Here is a 13,823-nt window from a genome sequence, read left to right as displayed (position 1 = left end):
TATTTGTATTTTTTACAACAGATGGTGTCCAATCTCTAATATTAAGGACATTTTGAGGTTCTGCTCGCCTGAGTTAGAATACCTCATGTAGACCATACTATTTATCAAGGACGTTTTCATCTATATTTTTCGTAGCTGTCTATTTACCACCACAAACCAATGTTGCCACTAAGACTGCACTTATCGAGCTGTATAGGGTCATAAGCAAACAAGAAAATTGTCATCCAGAGGTGTTGCTCCTAATGGCCAGTGATTTTGATGCAGGGAAACTGAAATCCGTCTTACGTCATTTCTACCAGCATATCACCTGTGCAACTAGAGGAGATAAAACTCTACATTACCTTTACCCCACACACAGAAACACATACAAAGCTCTCCCTCGCCCTACATTTGGCAAATCTGATCATTACTCTATCCTGCTGATTCATGCTTACAAGCAAAAACTCAAGCAGGAAGTACCAGTGACGCGCTCAATACGGAAGTGGTCCGATGAAGCAGATGCTAAACTACAGGACTGTTTTGCTGGCAAGGAATGGAATATGTTCTGGGACTCATCCGATTGCATTGAGCAGTTTACCACATCAGTCACCGGCTTCATTTATAAGTGCATGGACGACATCGTCCCCACAGTGACCGTACATACATATCCCAACCAGAGTTGCCACTTTCAAGGAGCGAGGCGCTAATCTGGACGCTTATAAGAAATCTCGCTACGACCTCCGATGAGCCATCAAACAGGCAAAGCATCAATGCAGGATTGAGATCGAATCCTACTAAGCCGGCTCTGACGCTCGTCGGACGTGGCAGGGTTTGCAAAGTATCATAGATTACAAAGGGAAACACAGCTATGAGCTGCCCAGTGACGCGAGCCTTCCAGATGAGCTAAATGCCTTCTATGCTCGCTTCAAGGCAAGTAACACTGAACCGTGAGTAAGACCTTTAAACAGGTTAACGTTCACAAGGGTGCAGGGCCAGACGCGTACTCAAAGCATATGCTGACCAGCTGGCAAGTGTCTTCACTGAAATGTTCAATACCTACATGTTTAAACAACTATTACCCGTAGCACTCACATCTGTAGCCAAGAAATGCTTTGAAAGGCTGGTCATGGCTCACATCAACACCATCATCCCAGACACCCTGGACCCACTCCAATTTGCATACAGACCCAACAGATCCACAGATGATGCCATCTCTATTGCACTCCACACTGCCAACTCTCAGCTGGACAAGATGAATACCTATGTGAGAATGTTGTTCATTGACTGGAGCTCAGCGTTCAACACCATTGTGTCCTCTAAGCTCATTACTAAGCTAAGGACCCTGGGACTGAACACCTCCCTCTATAAATGGATCCTGGACTTCCTGACGGGCCGCCCCCAGTTTGTGAGGGTAGGCAACAACACATCTGCCACACTGACCTTCAACACGGGGGCCCCTCAGGGGTGCATGCTTAGTCCCTTCCTGTACTCCCTGTTCACCCACGACTGCATTGCCATTGACTGCAGAAGCATCATTAAGTTTGCTGACGACATGACGGTGGCAGACCTGATCACAGATGATGATGAGACAGCCTGTAGGGTGGAAATCAGAGACCTGACAGTGTGGTGCCAGAACAGGTTGGTTTAAGTGTTGATGCAGTGGATTGGTTCCAAAACGACCTTTCTAACAGAACACAGTATGTAGCACAGAAGGGTATGAAATCTGAGTTTCGAAGGCTTACAAAAGGAGTTCCCCAGGGCTCAATTTTAGGTCCGATCCTTTTTACACTGTATATACATGATATAGGGAAGTCTGTTGACCCTGCAAATCCCCATCTGTATGCCGATGACACAATTATTTATTCTAGAGCATTTAAAATTGAGAAGACTTTTCAAGACTTACAGTTGGCTTTTGATGTTATTCAAAAGGCAGCTATTCGGCCTCCCAGGAGGCACAGTGGTCTAAGGCACTGCATCGCAGTGCTAGCTGTGCCACCAGAGACTCTGGGTTCGAGCCTAGTACGGGCTCGAACCCAGAGACTCTGGGTTCGAGCCTCCCGTACGGGAGTTGTAGCGATGAGACAAGATATTAACTACTAACAATTGGATACCACGAAAAAAGGCAGCTATTCGAATTGAAACTTGTGCTTAATGCAAGGAAAACAAAATGTATGGTTTTCTCTTCCCTGAAAGTAAACAGATGGAGTCACTTGCAGATTTGAACTATAAAAGGCCAGCAAATTGATAGGGTCACCACCTACCACATCTTGTGATTTGGTTAGATGAAAAGCTGAATTCTAAACAGCACATTAATAATTTTACTCAGAAGCTGAATTTGAAATTGGGATTCTATTTCAGGAACAAATCTCACTTTTCAATGTAATTCAGAAAGGATCTTGTTCAAATCACCAGTGCTGGATTATGGGGATATTGTCTATGCAGGCCTCAGCAAATACCTTACAACTCCGGACACATGGTGTTTTAAGATTTATTACAAATGCTAGATCACTTACACATCACTGTGCAATGGACTTCTCTCTCCAACAGGAGGCTAAAGCACTGGTACACTTTTTGTGTACAAAGCACTGATGGGACAACTCCTTTTGTATCTCTGTTCCTTACTGACCAGATCAGTCACTCAATACAGTCTTCGTTCACAGTCGCTGCTGTCCTTGTCTGTACCTAAGGCTAGAACTGAGATGGGGAAACAATATTTTTCCCATAATGCCCCTTCATCCTCGAACATGCTTCAAAATATATTAAAGTTAGGGGAGTTAGTGTCCTTGCCTGTTTTTAAGACTCTGATCGACAACACTGTTTGTGATAGCTGCAGTTGTTTCTTATATTAAATTTAATCCGTAACTTGTGACACTAAGGATATATCATGGTACACACATGCCAACACAGTCGTGAAGAGGGCACGACAACACCTCTTCCCCCTCAGGAGGCTGAAAAGATTTTAGCATAGGCCCTCAAATCCTCAAAAAGTTTTACAGCTGCACCATTGAGAGCATTTTCACTAGCTGCATCATCACCTGGTATGGCACATGCTTGGCATCCAACCGCAAGACGCTACAGATGTTACTACGTACGGCCCAGTACATCACTGGGGCCGAGCTCCCTGCCATCCAGGACCTCTATACGAGGCGGTGTTAGATGAAGGCCCTAAAAATGTCAAAGACTCCAGCCACCCAAGTCATAGACAGTTCTCTCTGTTACCACACGGCAAGCGGTACCAATGCACCAAGAAAATACTAAACTGACCCAAGATCAGCGTCTAGGGGCAACTTCACCTTACACCCTTCATCAGTGCTCTTCATTGGCAGGCTTTAGTGGTAAACCTCATTAGGTTGGTCAGTGCCGCTTCATTGCTTTACTTCATGTTGTTCATCAGCGGGCTTACACTAATCAATATGCTTCATTGCAACTAAGCCCAATGAATACTGTACGCTTTATCATTCACATTCATCAATAAGCCTCATCAGGGAACTCTGTCAGTGAGTTGAATGGGAACGATGGGGACGCCCAATAATCACTGAGCTTGATCATTCAGATTCATCACTGAGTTTCATCGATAGTACTGTAAGTGAAATAATTATCGTTGGGCTTCATCAGTCAACTCCTTATGGAAGAGGGTTTAAATTATGTGGATAGTGACAGACTGTCTGACTGATTGCCTTTTCTCTCTCTCTCCTCACTCTCTCTGTTTTCCTCTGTTTATCTCTCTGTGTGTTTCTCTCTCCCTCTCTGCCCTGTCTCTCTCTCTGCTTCTCTCTCTCTCTCAGGTTGTGCGTTCGTAAAGTATTCCTCTCACGCTGAAGCTCAGGCAGCTATCAGTGCGCTACACGGCAGCCAGACAATGCCTGTGAGTTCAGTATTCAATATGGTGAGTGTATCAGCTAGTGTGTGTCCTTGGTAGTGTATGTTTGTATGTGTTAACACATGTACTCCTCTTCTCTTCTCTCTCGCTCTGTGTGTGTGTGTGTGTGTGTGTGCGTGTGTGTGCGTGTGTGTGTGTGTGTGTGTGTGTGTGTGTGTGTGTGTGTGTGTGTGTGTGTGTGCGCGTGCGGCAGGGTGCGTCCTCAAGTCTGGTGGTGAAGTTTGCTGACACTGATAAGGAGCGCACCATCCGGCGCATGCAGCAGATGGCTGGTCAGATGGGCATCTTCAACCCCATGGCCCTGCAGTTTGGGGCCTACGGGGCCTACGCACAGGTAGAACACACACACACGCAAGTACGCCCACACACACACGCACGTACAAAGTAGGGTATGAGCTGAAGCACAAAAACAGTGCAGACGAAACTTGACAAAATAAAGTCACACTCTCTCACTCTCCCCATATCTCCCAACTTTCCTCTGGCTCCCTCTCTACCCATGCAGGTGCAGCAGCAGCAGGCAGCGTTGATGGCATCAGTAGGTCAGGGGGGCTACCTCAGCCCTATGGCAGCCTTCGCCGCCGCACAGATGCAGCACATGGCCACCATCAACGGACTCCCAGGAGGGCACATGACCCCCACCTCAGGTGAGGGCAGCATTCAAGGGTTCAACTTCTCCACATGTAAGGCAACCATGTTAGGACATTATCAGCTTGGGCGGGTCCTGGACTTAGTTGTAAGATAAATCTCCCTTAGTTGTCAGTATAAAACAACATCAGTTGTCAGTATAAAACACCCTCAGTTGACAGACCAAACTCTGCCAGTTAACTGGCCTGACAACGAGCAATGTCACCTGCTCATCTCTCGCTCTTTCGTCATCGCTATCTGCCAGGTGGCAGTACCCCCCCTGGTATCGGCGGCCCCACGGTGACCAGTATCCCCTCGCCCATCAGTGTGAATGGTTTCAATGGAATGCCGCCCCCTCAGGCTAACGGGCAGCCCCCTGCCGAAGCTGTGTACACCAACGGGATACACCCCTATCCTGGTGAGTCTCCCACAACCACCCATATTAGTAATTTAGAAGACGCTCTTATCCAAAGCAACTTACAGGAGCAATTAGGGTTAAGTGCCTTGCTCAAGGGTACATCGACAGACTGTTCACCTAGTCTGCTCTGGATTCAGCACAACATACACTTGCTTAAGGATATATAGAGACAATATAACACACACTCACTACCTGCGTGAAACACACTCGCCATAAGGCACACAGAGTACACCCAATGATCTACATACAGTAGATGGATAGAATGGTTTTCATGTTTTCTTTTTACCAGTTAAGTTGACTGAGAACACATTCTCATTTATAGCAACAACCTGGGGAATAGTTACAGGGGAGAGTATATGAATTAGCTAAAACTAGGGATGATTAGGTGGCCATGATGGTATGAGGGCCAGATTGGGAATTTAGCCAGGACACCAGGGTTAACACACCTACTCTTACGATAAGTGCCATGGAATCGTTAGTGACCACAGAGAGTCAGGACACCTGTTTAACGTCCCAGACGAAAGATGGCACCCTACACAGGGCAATGTCCCCAATTACTGCCCTGGTGCATTGGGATATACAGTGGGAGAACAAGTATTTGATACACTGCCGGTTTTGCAAGTTTTCCTACTTACAAAGCATGTAGAGGTCTGTAATTGTTATCATAGGTACACTTCAACTGTGAGAGACGGAATCTAAAACAAAAATCCAAAAATCAGAAAAGCATAACTTTAATATTTGGTACAGAAACCTTTGTTTGCAATTACAGAGATCATACATTTCCTGTAGTTCTTGACCAGGTTTGCACACACTGCAGCAGGGATTTTGACCCACTCCTCCATACAGACCTTCTCCAGATCCTTCAGGTTTCAGGGCTGTCGCTGGGCAATACGGACTTTCAGCTCCCTCCAAAGATTTTCTATTGGGTTCAGGTCTGGAGACTGGCTAGGCCACTCCAGGACCTTGAGATGCTTCTTACGGAGCCACTCCTTAGTTGCCCTGGCTGTGTGTTTCAGGTCGTTGTCATGCTGGAAGACCCAGCCACGACCCATCTTCAATGCTCTTACTGAGGGAAGGAGGTTGTTGGCCAAGATCTCACGATACATGGCCCTGTCCATCCTCCCCTCAATACGGTGCAGTCGTCCTGTCCCCTTTGCAGAAAAGCATCCCCAAAGAATGATGTTTCCATCTCCATGCTTCACGGTTGGGATGGTGTTCTTGGGGTTGTACTCATCCTTCTTCTTCCTCCAAACACGGCGAGTGGAGTTTAGACCAAAAAGCTCTATTTTTGTCTCATCAGACCACGTGACCTTCTCCCATTCCTCCTCTGGATCATCCAGATGGTCATTGGCAAACTTCAGACGGGCCTGGACATGCGCTGGCTTGAGCAGGGGGACCTTGCGTGCGCTGCAGGATTTTAATCCATGACGGCGTAGTGTGTTACTAATGGTTTTCTTTGAGACTGTGGTCCCTGCTCTCTTCAGGTCATTGACCAGGTCCTGCCGTGTAGTTCTGGGCTGATCCCTCACCTTCCTCATGATCATTGATGCCCCACAAGGTGAGATCTTGCATGGAGCCCCAGACCGAGGGTGATTGACCGTCATCTTGAACTTCTTCCATGTTCTAATAATTGCGCCAACAGTTGTTGCCTTCTCACCAAGCTTCTTGCCTATTGTCCTGTAGCCCATCCCAGCCTTGTGCAGGTCTACAATTTTATCCCTGATGTCCTTACACAGCTCTCTGAGCTTGGCCATTGTGGAGAGGTTGGAGTCTGTTTGATTGAGTGTGTGGACAGGTGTCTTTTATACAGGTAATGATTTCAAACAGGTGCAGTTAATACAGGTAATGAGTGGGGAACAGGAGGGCTTCTAAAAGAAAAACTAACAGGTCTGTGAGAGCCGGAATTCTCACTGGTTGGTAGGTGATCAAATACTTATGTCATGCAATAAAATGCAAATTAATTACTTAAAAATCATACAATGTGATTTTACGGATTTGTGATTTAGATTCTGTCTCTCGCAGTTGAAGTGTACATATGATAAAAATTACAGACCTCTACATGCTTTGTAAGTAGGAAAACCTGCAAAATTGGCAGTGTATCAAATACTTGTTCTCCCCACTGTATATATTATTATTATTTTAGAACAGAGGAAAGAGTGCCTCCTATTGGCCCTCCAACACCACTTCCAGCAGCATCTGGTCTCCCATCCAGGGGCCAACCCTGCTTAGCTTCAAAGGCAAGCCAGCAGTGGGATGCAGGGTGGTATGCTGGTAGATCCAGAGACGACAGTATATCATATATGTTACATAATATATTCCCCAATTTTACTCATTTAATGTAACATTGATAAATATGAGTCTGGGTAGAACACCAGGTAAGTTGTAATAGACCTGAGTCCCCAAAGGCCATTGTAACTACTTACGTGTAAGGAGGATGTGGCTTTGGAGCAAATCTGAGGGTAATTTGTGCAGGAGGTCCATTTTGCTCCAATTACTTCCCATCCTTTCAGAGGGGCTTGATGACGGATTCTTGTCAGGAGGGCTGGCTCTGTAGAAAAACTTGTTTGTGTAATCGACGGGTCTTGAAAAAGGACAATTAAACAAACAGCTGTGTTATGAATGGTAAGAAAGGTGTTTAGAAAAGGTTATAAACTATAAAAGGTTGCTTATGTATAGTATGCACCTGTGTCATATTCCAATGTTAGCCAGTACGTGTGTCGACTTCCTTGGGTTTGTGAAGAGGGGAGGAAATGCTTCTTTCTCCAATCTCTTTCCAGTGTTGCAGGAGGTGGTTTTTAGAGAGGACTCTGAAAAAAACAGCTTGGCTCATCGGAGTTGTTTTGGGGTTCAGGGTGGCTGCTTCCTCTCTTCTCTCTCTGAAGGTACCCATTACCCCCGTCCTCTCCCCTTTCTTTCTATCAGAATGGTACCCATTCTGCCTGCCCTTCCCCCAATTCTTTCAATCAGAATGATCCTGTTAAGTCTTAGTGTTAATTGGTCGGTGTGGTCATATGGTTTTGGTGGTGATGGTAGTGTGGTATGGTATGTGTGTGAGAGTGTGTTTGCGCATGTGTGCTGTATAATGATTGTGTGTGTGTGTTTGTATGTGTGGTGCTTCTTGATGGAAATGTGGGTGTGTTTCCATGCATGTGTGTGACAGCTTGGTTGTGACGAGTGTGTGGTGTGTGTAGGAGCATGGTATTGGTGTTGGTTATTATTTAGCTGTAATGTTTCCAAGTCTCTGTGTACTGTATCTGTAATGTTGTTTGGTCCAAAAATGTGCACCACACAGGGATGTGCTGTAATGCCTGTGGTTTTGGGGGAGGAAAGCCAGGAGTTTTGTGTGGAGGTGGTGGATCTACATTATCCTTGGTGTGCTTCAGTGCTCAATCTGCCCATTCAAACTGGTGTGTGTGTGTGTGTGTGTGTAGAAATGTAGTCAGTCTCAGACGCCGTCCTTTTTGCTCAGTCGTTCGAGGGGACATGGTGAGAGACGGGAGGAGTTAAGTTCAAATTCCTCGTTTTACTAGTATTCTTAGTCTCTCTCTAACCACTTTATATCTCTCCCCCTGTCTATTTCCCTCCTTTTTTATTGCCTCTTCCCATCCTTACTGTTTTTTTCCTGCTCTTCTCGTCCTCTCTCTCTATTTCTCGCTTTCTCCACCGCCTCTCTCTCTTCCTCTCTCTCTCCGACTCAACAGCTCAGAGTCCCACTGCAGCAGACCACTTACAGCAGGCTTACACAGGAGTCCAGCAGTATGCAGGTCTGTCAGTTTCACATGGTATGTGTGTGTGTGCATGCGTCCGTGCGTGCATGCATGTGTGCGTACATACATAATGTGATATGTAGGTGTCTGAGCCTGTTATTTAATCAATTGGTGTGTGTTTGTGTACATATTTCTGTGCATAGAGTGAGAGTGGGTGTAGGTGTGTGTGCACATGCTCTCCAGCCTTTGAGTGTTATCTGATCTGCTTGTGTGTGTGTCTTAGCAGCCTACCCTGCTGCATATGGCCAGATCAGCCAGGCCTTTCCCCAGCCTCCTCCCATCATCCCACAACAACAGAGAGAAGGTGAGGCGTACACACACATACGCCAGCCCTGGCCTATACCAATCTTATAGAATTCTGTGTTAAAGTGGCTGGTATGTTTTGCTTGTCTCCAGGCTCGTACATTGCTAGCAAATGACCAGTCTTTCATAGTGCGTTAATAAGCATTGCCTGACATACCTGCATTTCCATGCTAATCTGCCTCAATTTTATATGAGGTGTGCACCTCAATAGCTTCCTTTCCTTGTGTTCTTTCCTTCATCCACACTGATGTGAAGAGCAGTCATCAACCTAGGAAAGGACACAAGGAAAGGACATACCATAACTCGAATGTCGGACATCTGCAGTAGATCACCTGCTGGTGGTGATTCAACATGTAGAATCGTTGGGAAATAGACAGTGTTCTATATTCAGAGGCAATAGGACAGCCACCCACTGCATTTAACAGTTCATTTTTGCCCTGGAAGAAAGCCAGAGAAAACAAGTGAGACAGAGAAGCACACCGGTAGACTGGCTAGAATCAGCCCGTGGAGGGAGAACTCATTGACCTGTGTGCTTGATGACTCAGGCTTGGGACTCTGGCTCCCCCCTGTGGAGTGTAGATGAAATGTATGGGCATTAAAAATGCATCCCAAATGTCACGCTATTCCCTTCACAGTGCACAACTTTTGACCAGAGCCCTATGGAACAAAGTAGTGCCCTGGTCAAAAGTAGTGCACTGTATAGGGAATGGGTTGCCATTTGAGACACAGCCATCATCTGAGATCAGAAATTGTTCTACATATTCTTTCTGATCTCAGATGTTGTGTATCAGTTCAGTTGGTTGGTCCGAAAACTCTTCCTTCCTTTTGTTTCTCTCTTGCCTTCCCCCTCTATACCACCACCTGTATCACTCCTTTGCTTTCACGCCACACACACTCTCTCTCCCCCACTCTCCCTGTCCCACCCTGTCCCGTTCTTCCGCCTCGTTCCCACCCCTTTCATCTCTCGCTCTCTCCCTCTCTACCCCTTCCCTCTCATCCTACCCCTCTCTCAATCTCTCCCCATACCCTCCCACTCTCCCACTCATTTCTCTTCCCCCATCCCACCCTTCCTCTCTCTCCTCTCTCTCTGTGCAGGGCCGGAGGGCTGTAACCTGTTCATCTACCACCTCCCTCAGGAGTTTGGGGATGGCGAGCTGATGCAGATGTTCCTGCCTTTCGGTAATGTCATCTCCTCCAAAGTGTTTGTGGATCGGGCGACAAACCAAAGTAAATGCTTTGGTGGGTAAAAATGATAAAACACCTGTAAAGATGATTTATTCTTCCTTATTATCCTTATTATTATTCTTTCACTAATTACTTTCTTTACCGCAGACGCAACCTTTTTTGAAAACATTGAACATTAAATTCCGGAGTTGTTTGAAAATTGGGGGCCCTGGCGGGTGGGATGGGGGGTGAATGTGCCTTGTGGGTCTTCTGTTACAGATAAATGTAATGCATGTCGCGGTGGGTAACACCTGTAACTGCATCATGAAGAGGTCCTCACTCTCAATAGTATGACAGATCCAATGTTTTAAGTTGTCATAATGTTTTATGTCAGGTTATGACAACATATTGTTATGACAACATATTGTAGTGAATGTTTTTGCGTGGTGTGGCATAATATGGAGGATCCAGCCGCCTTACAAGCAAATACTTTATGAATACATTTTTACAAATCAGCTTACCAGGTTGCTAGCCAATTAGCCTGCTAACAATAACCCTACCAGCCTGGTAACGTTACATTAGCACTGCATGAGTCAGCCAGTTGCTATCAACACCTTGCTAACAGCTACATTAAAGTAAACCAAGGTTTTTAAATACATAACCCCATCTAACCAGTTATCAAATAATGTTACCGGTAAATGCAGTTATTTTAGCCAGCCAGCAAGCCAGCCAGATAAAGGTTGTTATTTTAGCCTGTTAGCTAGCCTAGCCAGCTAACTAGCCTGGCTAGCCAACCTCCACGGTCGACAAAGCTGAGTAGTAAGACAGATAACAACACCAACTAGTCGAGAACAGGCAGGAAACCCACAGAACACAACATCAAAAAAGACAGCAGATATAAAGTAGAGAGAGCGGAGACTTACAGATTGATGGCTGAGTTAGCTACCAAAGAAGAGTCAAGGAGAGAGGAGGTTCAGAAGGAGAGGCCGTTTCACCGGCCGAGGGAGAGTCAGCTAATCCAATGGGGATATATTGAAGTAAATCCAAAATAGATTGATTCCAGAGGCTATAATCCAGAGGCAGGAATGGGCATAGGAGACGAGGGAAGAGTCAAGATTAAGACGGAGATTGGAGGAAGGCTCCAGGCAGATGGAAATTATCACAACAGCAGTCAGTCAGCTACTGTAGCACACTAGTACTAAACTAAGGTTGAAAAACTCTAGTAGCATATTTCACCAAAAACAGGAATCCCCACATGTGGGGAATTTGATTTGTTGTTTACACCACACCTCTTCGTGATTGGTGGATTGTAGCTCACCACTGCCAACACTCAGTCTGCATAGCTAATGGATAACGTTAGCCACCTCGAGCTTGCTAACGCAGAGTAGATTCTCCACATGATGTTGAGAAATAGTGCTTGTGGGTAGTTTAGAAGATATCTGAAAATAAGTTGCCAAATGGTAAAAATGTTAAAACTCCAAAACTTAACTATGTTTGCAGTTATAGGTAGCCAGATCATGACTATAACTAAGTTATTAAGTCTTTGAACACACTGTGTAACTTTGGTGAGTAAAAACTCATGCTTCCTACCCTTTAAGGTTGCTACAATATGATACATGACATGGCTCTAATAATTTAGACTAGTACATCAGCTAGCTGAGAAATAAGCATGGTCGTAACACTTCCTATGAATACCCTCTTCATAATGCTTTATAGGCATATATATATATAAAGCCTTATGAGATATGCAAAATGCTTTATAATGCATTATGAAGAAGGTATCCATAGGACGTGTAACTGCCATGGTTAATTGGCATATCACTGAAAGCTACCAGGAATGTATTGCAGCATAAACAGACGTATAATGACTGCTTTTAAGAGATGTCAAATGCTAATGACAGGCTTATGACATATATATGATGCAGAGCACTAGTAAAGTGTTAACCCATAAACACTCCCTCTATTATGATAATCATGACAGGACTAGTTCATATATTTCATTGAGAAGTAGTCTTTACCATAGATTTACAATAATCCGGAATCAAAATAGTATAATTGGGTATAACATAGTAATATGTATGAATAACTTTCATGGGCCTTTTAACAGAGGCAGAATTCAATTGGTATTTATTCTTGCACCCTCTAGGTGATGTTATTTTGGGTTATTGAGAGTCCGACAAATATTTAAGTGTCGTTTTGACGAGTGGTGTCTGTTCGGTCTGTTCTAATTCTATGGTTTCTACCCTTGATTTGAGTGACCTGGTGTTGTATTTCTATTGCATGTTGTTAGGCTTGTTATTGATGTGGGCATTTGACGTGTCAAACTGTGTCTAATGTACAGTAACTTTAACATGCATTATATGTTAAGATGTCCACGCAATAATATTATAAGAGAACTGCAATTGAAGTGAAGTGTTACGGCATGTGTTTTTAAAGCGTTATAAACTGAATGGCTATGGCAGGAATTGTGCTTTATAGATAACAGTATGATTAAGTATTAATTTAAGTCAGTGTATTCTTTGTGTGTTGCAAATGTAAAAATGTAAGAATCATGTTGAACTGTCTGTCACCGACTTGAAATCTGAAGTAACTTTTCTCATATCCCTGCCCTCATCCTTACCCTTGCCTGTATCTTGTTTTCCTTCCATCTCACGCTTTCCTTTCATAAAACTTCAACTGTCACTCATACTGTCCTCTCTTTGGTCTTGCACTTACCTAACCTCGTCCCCTCTCTCTCTCTTCCACGATATTTCCATCTTCTTCTCTTTCCATTTTTCTCTCGCTCTTTGTGCGGCCCATCCCCCAGGGTTTGTGAGCTTCGATAACCCAGGTAGTGCCCATGCTGCCATCCAGTCAATGAACGGCTTTCAGATCGGCATGAAGAGACTCAAGGTGCAGCTCAAGAGGCCGAAGGACGCCAACCGCCCTTACTAGCCCCTCCCCCTATCAGCCACCCCTGCCCTGAGGGATATGGCAGTCACTGCACACAGGGCAACACAGGTGAGGAGTCATTTGATTTGATTTGATTTGCAAATTAGACCCCTAAATTATAGAAAAGATGTTTAACACACACATATTTATATTCTGTATATATATATATAGTTTAATGTATTTATTTATTTACATGTGTATATATTTATATTTGTTGATGTATGTATAAGTATATATATACAGTGCCTTGCGAAAGTATTCAGCCCCCTTGAACTTTGCGACCTTTTGCCACATTTCAGGCTTCAAACATAAAGATATAAAACTGTATTTTTTTGTGAAGAATGAACAAGTGGGACACAATCATGAAGTGGAACGACATTTATTGGATATTTCAAACTTTTTTAACAAATCAAAAACTGAAAAAATGGGCGTGCAAAATTATTCAGCCCCCTTAAGTTAATACTTTGTAGCGCCACCTTTTGCTGCGATTACAGCTGTAAGTCGCTTGGGGTGTCTCTATCAGTTTTGCACATCGAGAGACTGACATTTTTTCCCATTCCTCCTTGCAAAACAGCTCGAGCTCAGTGAGGTTGGATGGAGAGCATTTGTGAACAGCAGTTTTCAGTTCTTTCCACAGATTCTCGATTGGATTCAGGTCTGGACTTTGACTTGGCCATTCTAACACCTGGATATGTTTATTTTTGAACCATTCCATTGTAGATTTTGCTTTATGTTTTGGATCATTGTCTTGTTGGAA

At 44.5% G+C, this 13,823-nt stretch overlaps 1 protein-coding gene across 1 annotated transcript in view; it reads left to right on the top strand.

Annotated features, from left to right (window-relative positions):
* The window catches only part of LOC139370920 (CUGBP Elav-like family member 4), a 105,532-nt gene that overhangs the window by 87,036 nt on the left and 4,673 nt on the right, over window positions 1–13,823 (top strand). The window contains exons 5-13 of the mRNA XM_071110806.1: window positions 3,765–3,844; window positions 4,053–4,193; window positions 4,362–4,503; window positions 4,749–4,901; window positions 7,679–7,783; window positions 8,603–8,665; window positions 8,892–8,972; window positions 10,067–10,150; window positions 12,942–13,135. Coding sequence (XP_070966907.1) covers window positions 3,765–3,844; window positions 4,053–4,193; window positions 4,362–4,503; window positions 4,749–4,901; window positions 7,679–7,783; window positions 8,603–8,665; window positions 8,892–8,972; window positions 10,067–10,150; window positions 12,942–13,069 — 977 coding nt within the window. The 3' untranslated portion in view covers window positions 13,070–13,135. The remainder of the gene's footprint in view (window positions 1–3,764; window positions 3,845–4,052; window positions 4,194–4,361; window positions 4,504–4,748; window positions 4,902–7,678; window positions 7,784–8,602; window positions 8,666–8,891; window positions 8,973–10,066; window positions 10,151–12,941; window positions 13,136–13,823) is intronic.

The sequence above is a fragment of the Oncorhynchus clarkii genome, chromosome 17, assembly GCF_045791955.1.
Source record: "Oncorhynchus clarkii lewisi isolate Uvic-CL-2024 chromosome 17, UVic_Ocla_1.0, whole genome shotgun sequence".
In the NCBI taxonomy this organism is placed as follows: Eukaryota; Metazoa; Chordata; class Actinopteri; order Salmoniformes; family Salmonidae; genus Oncorhynchus; species Oncorhynchus clarkii.
The sequence above is the reverse complement of the archived record's forward strand: the minus strand, read 5'-3'. Positions and strand labels throughout refer to the sequence as shown.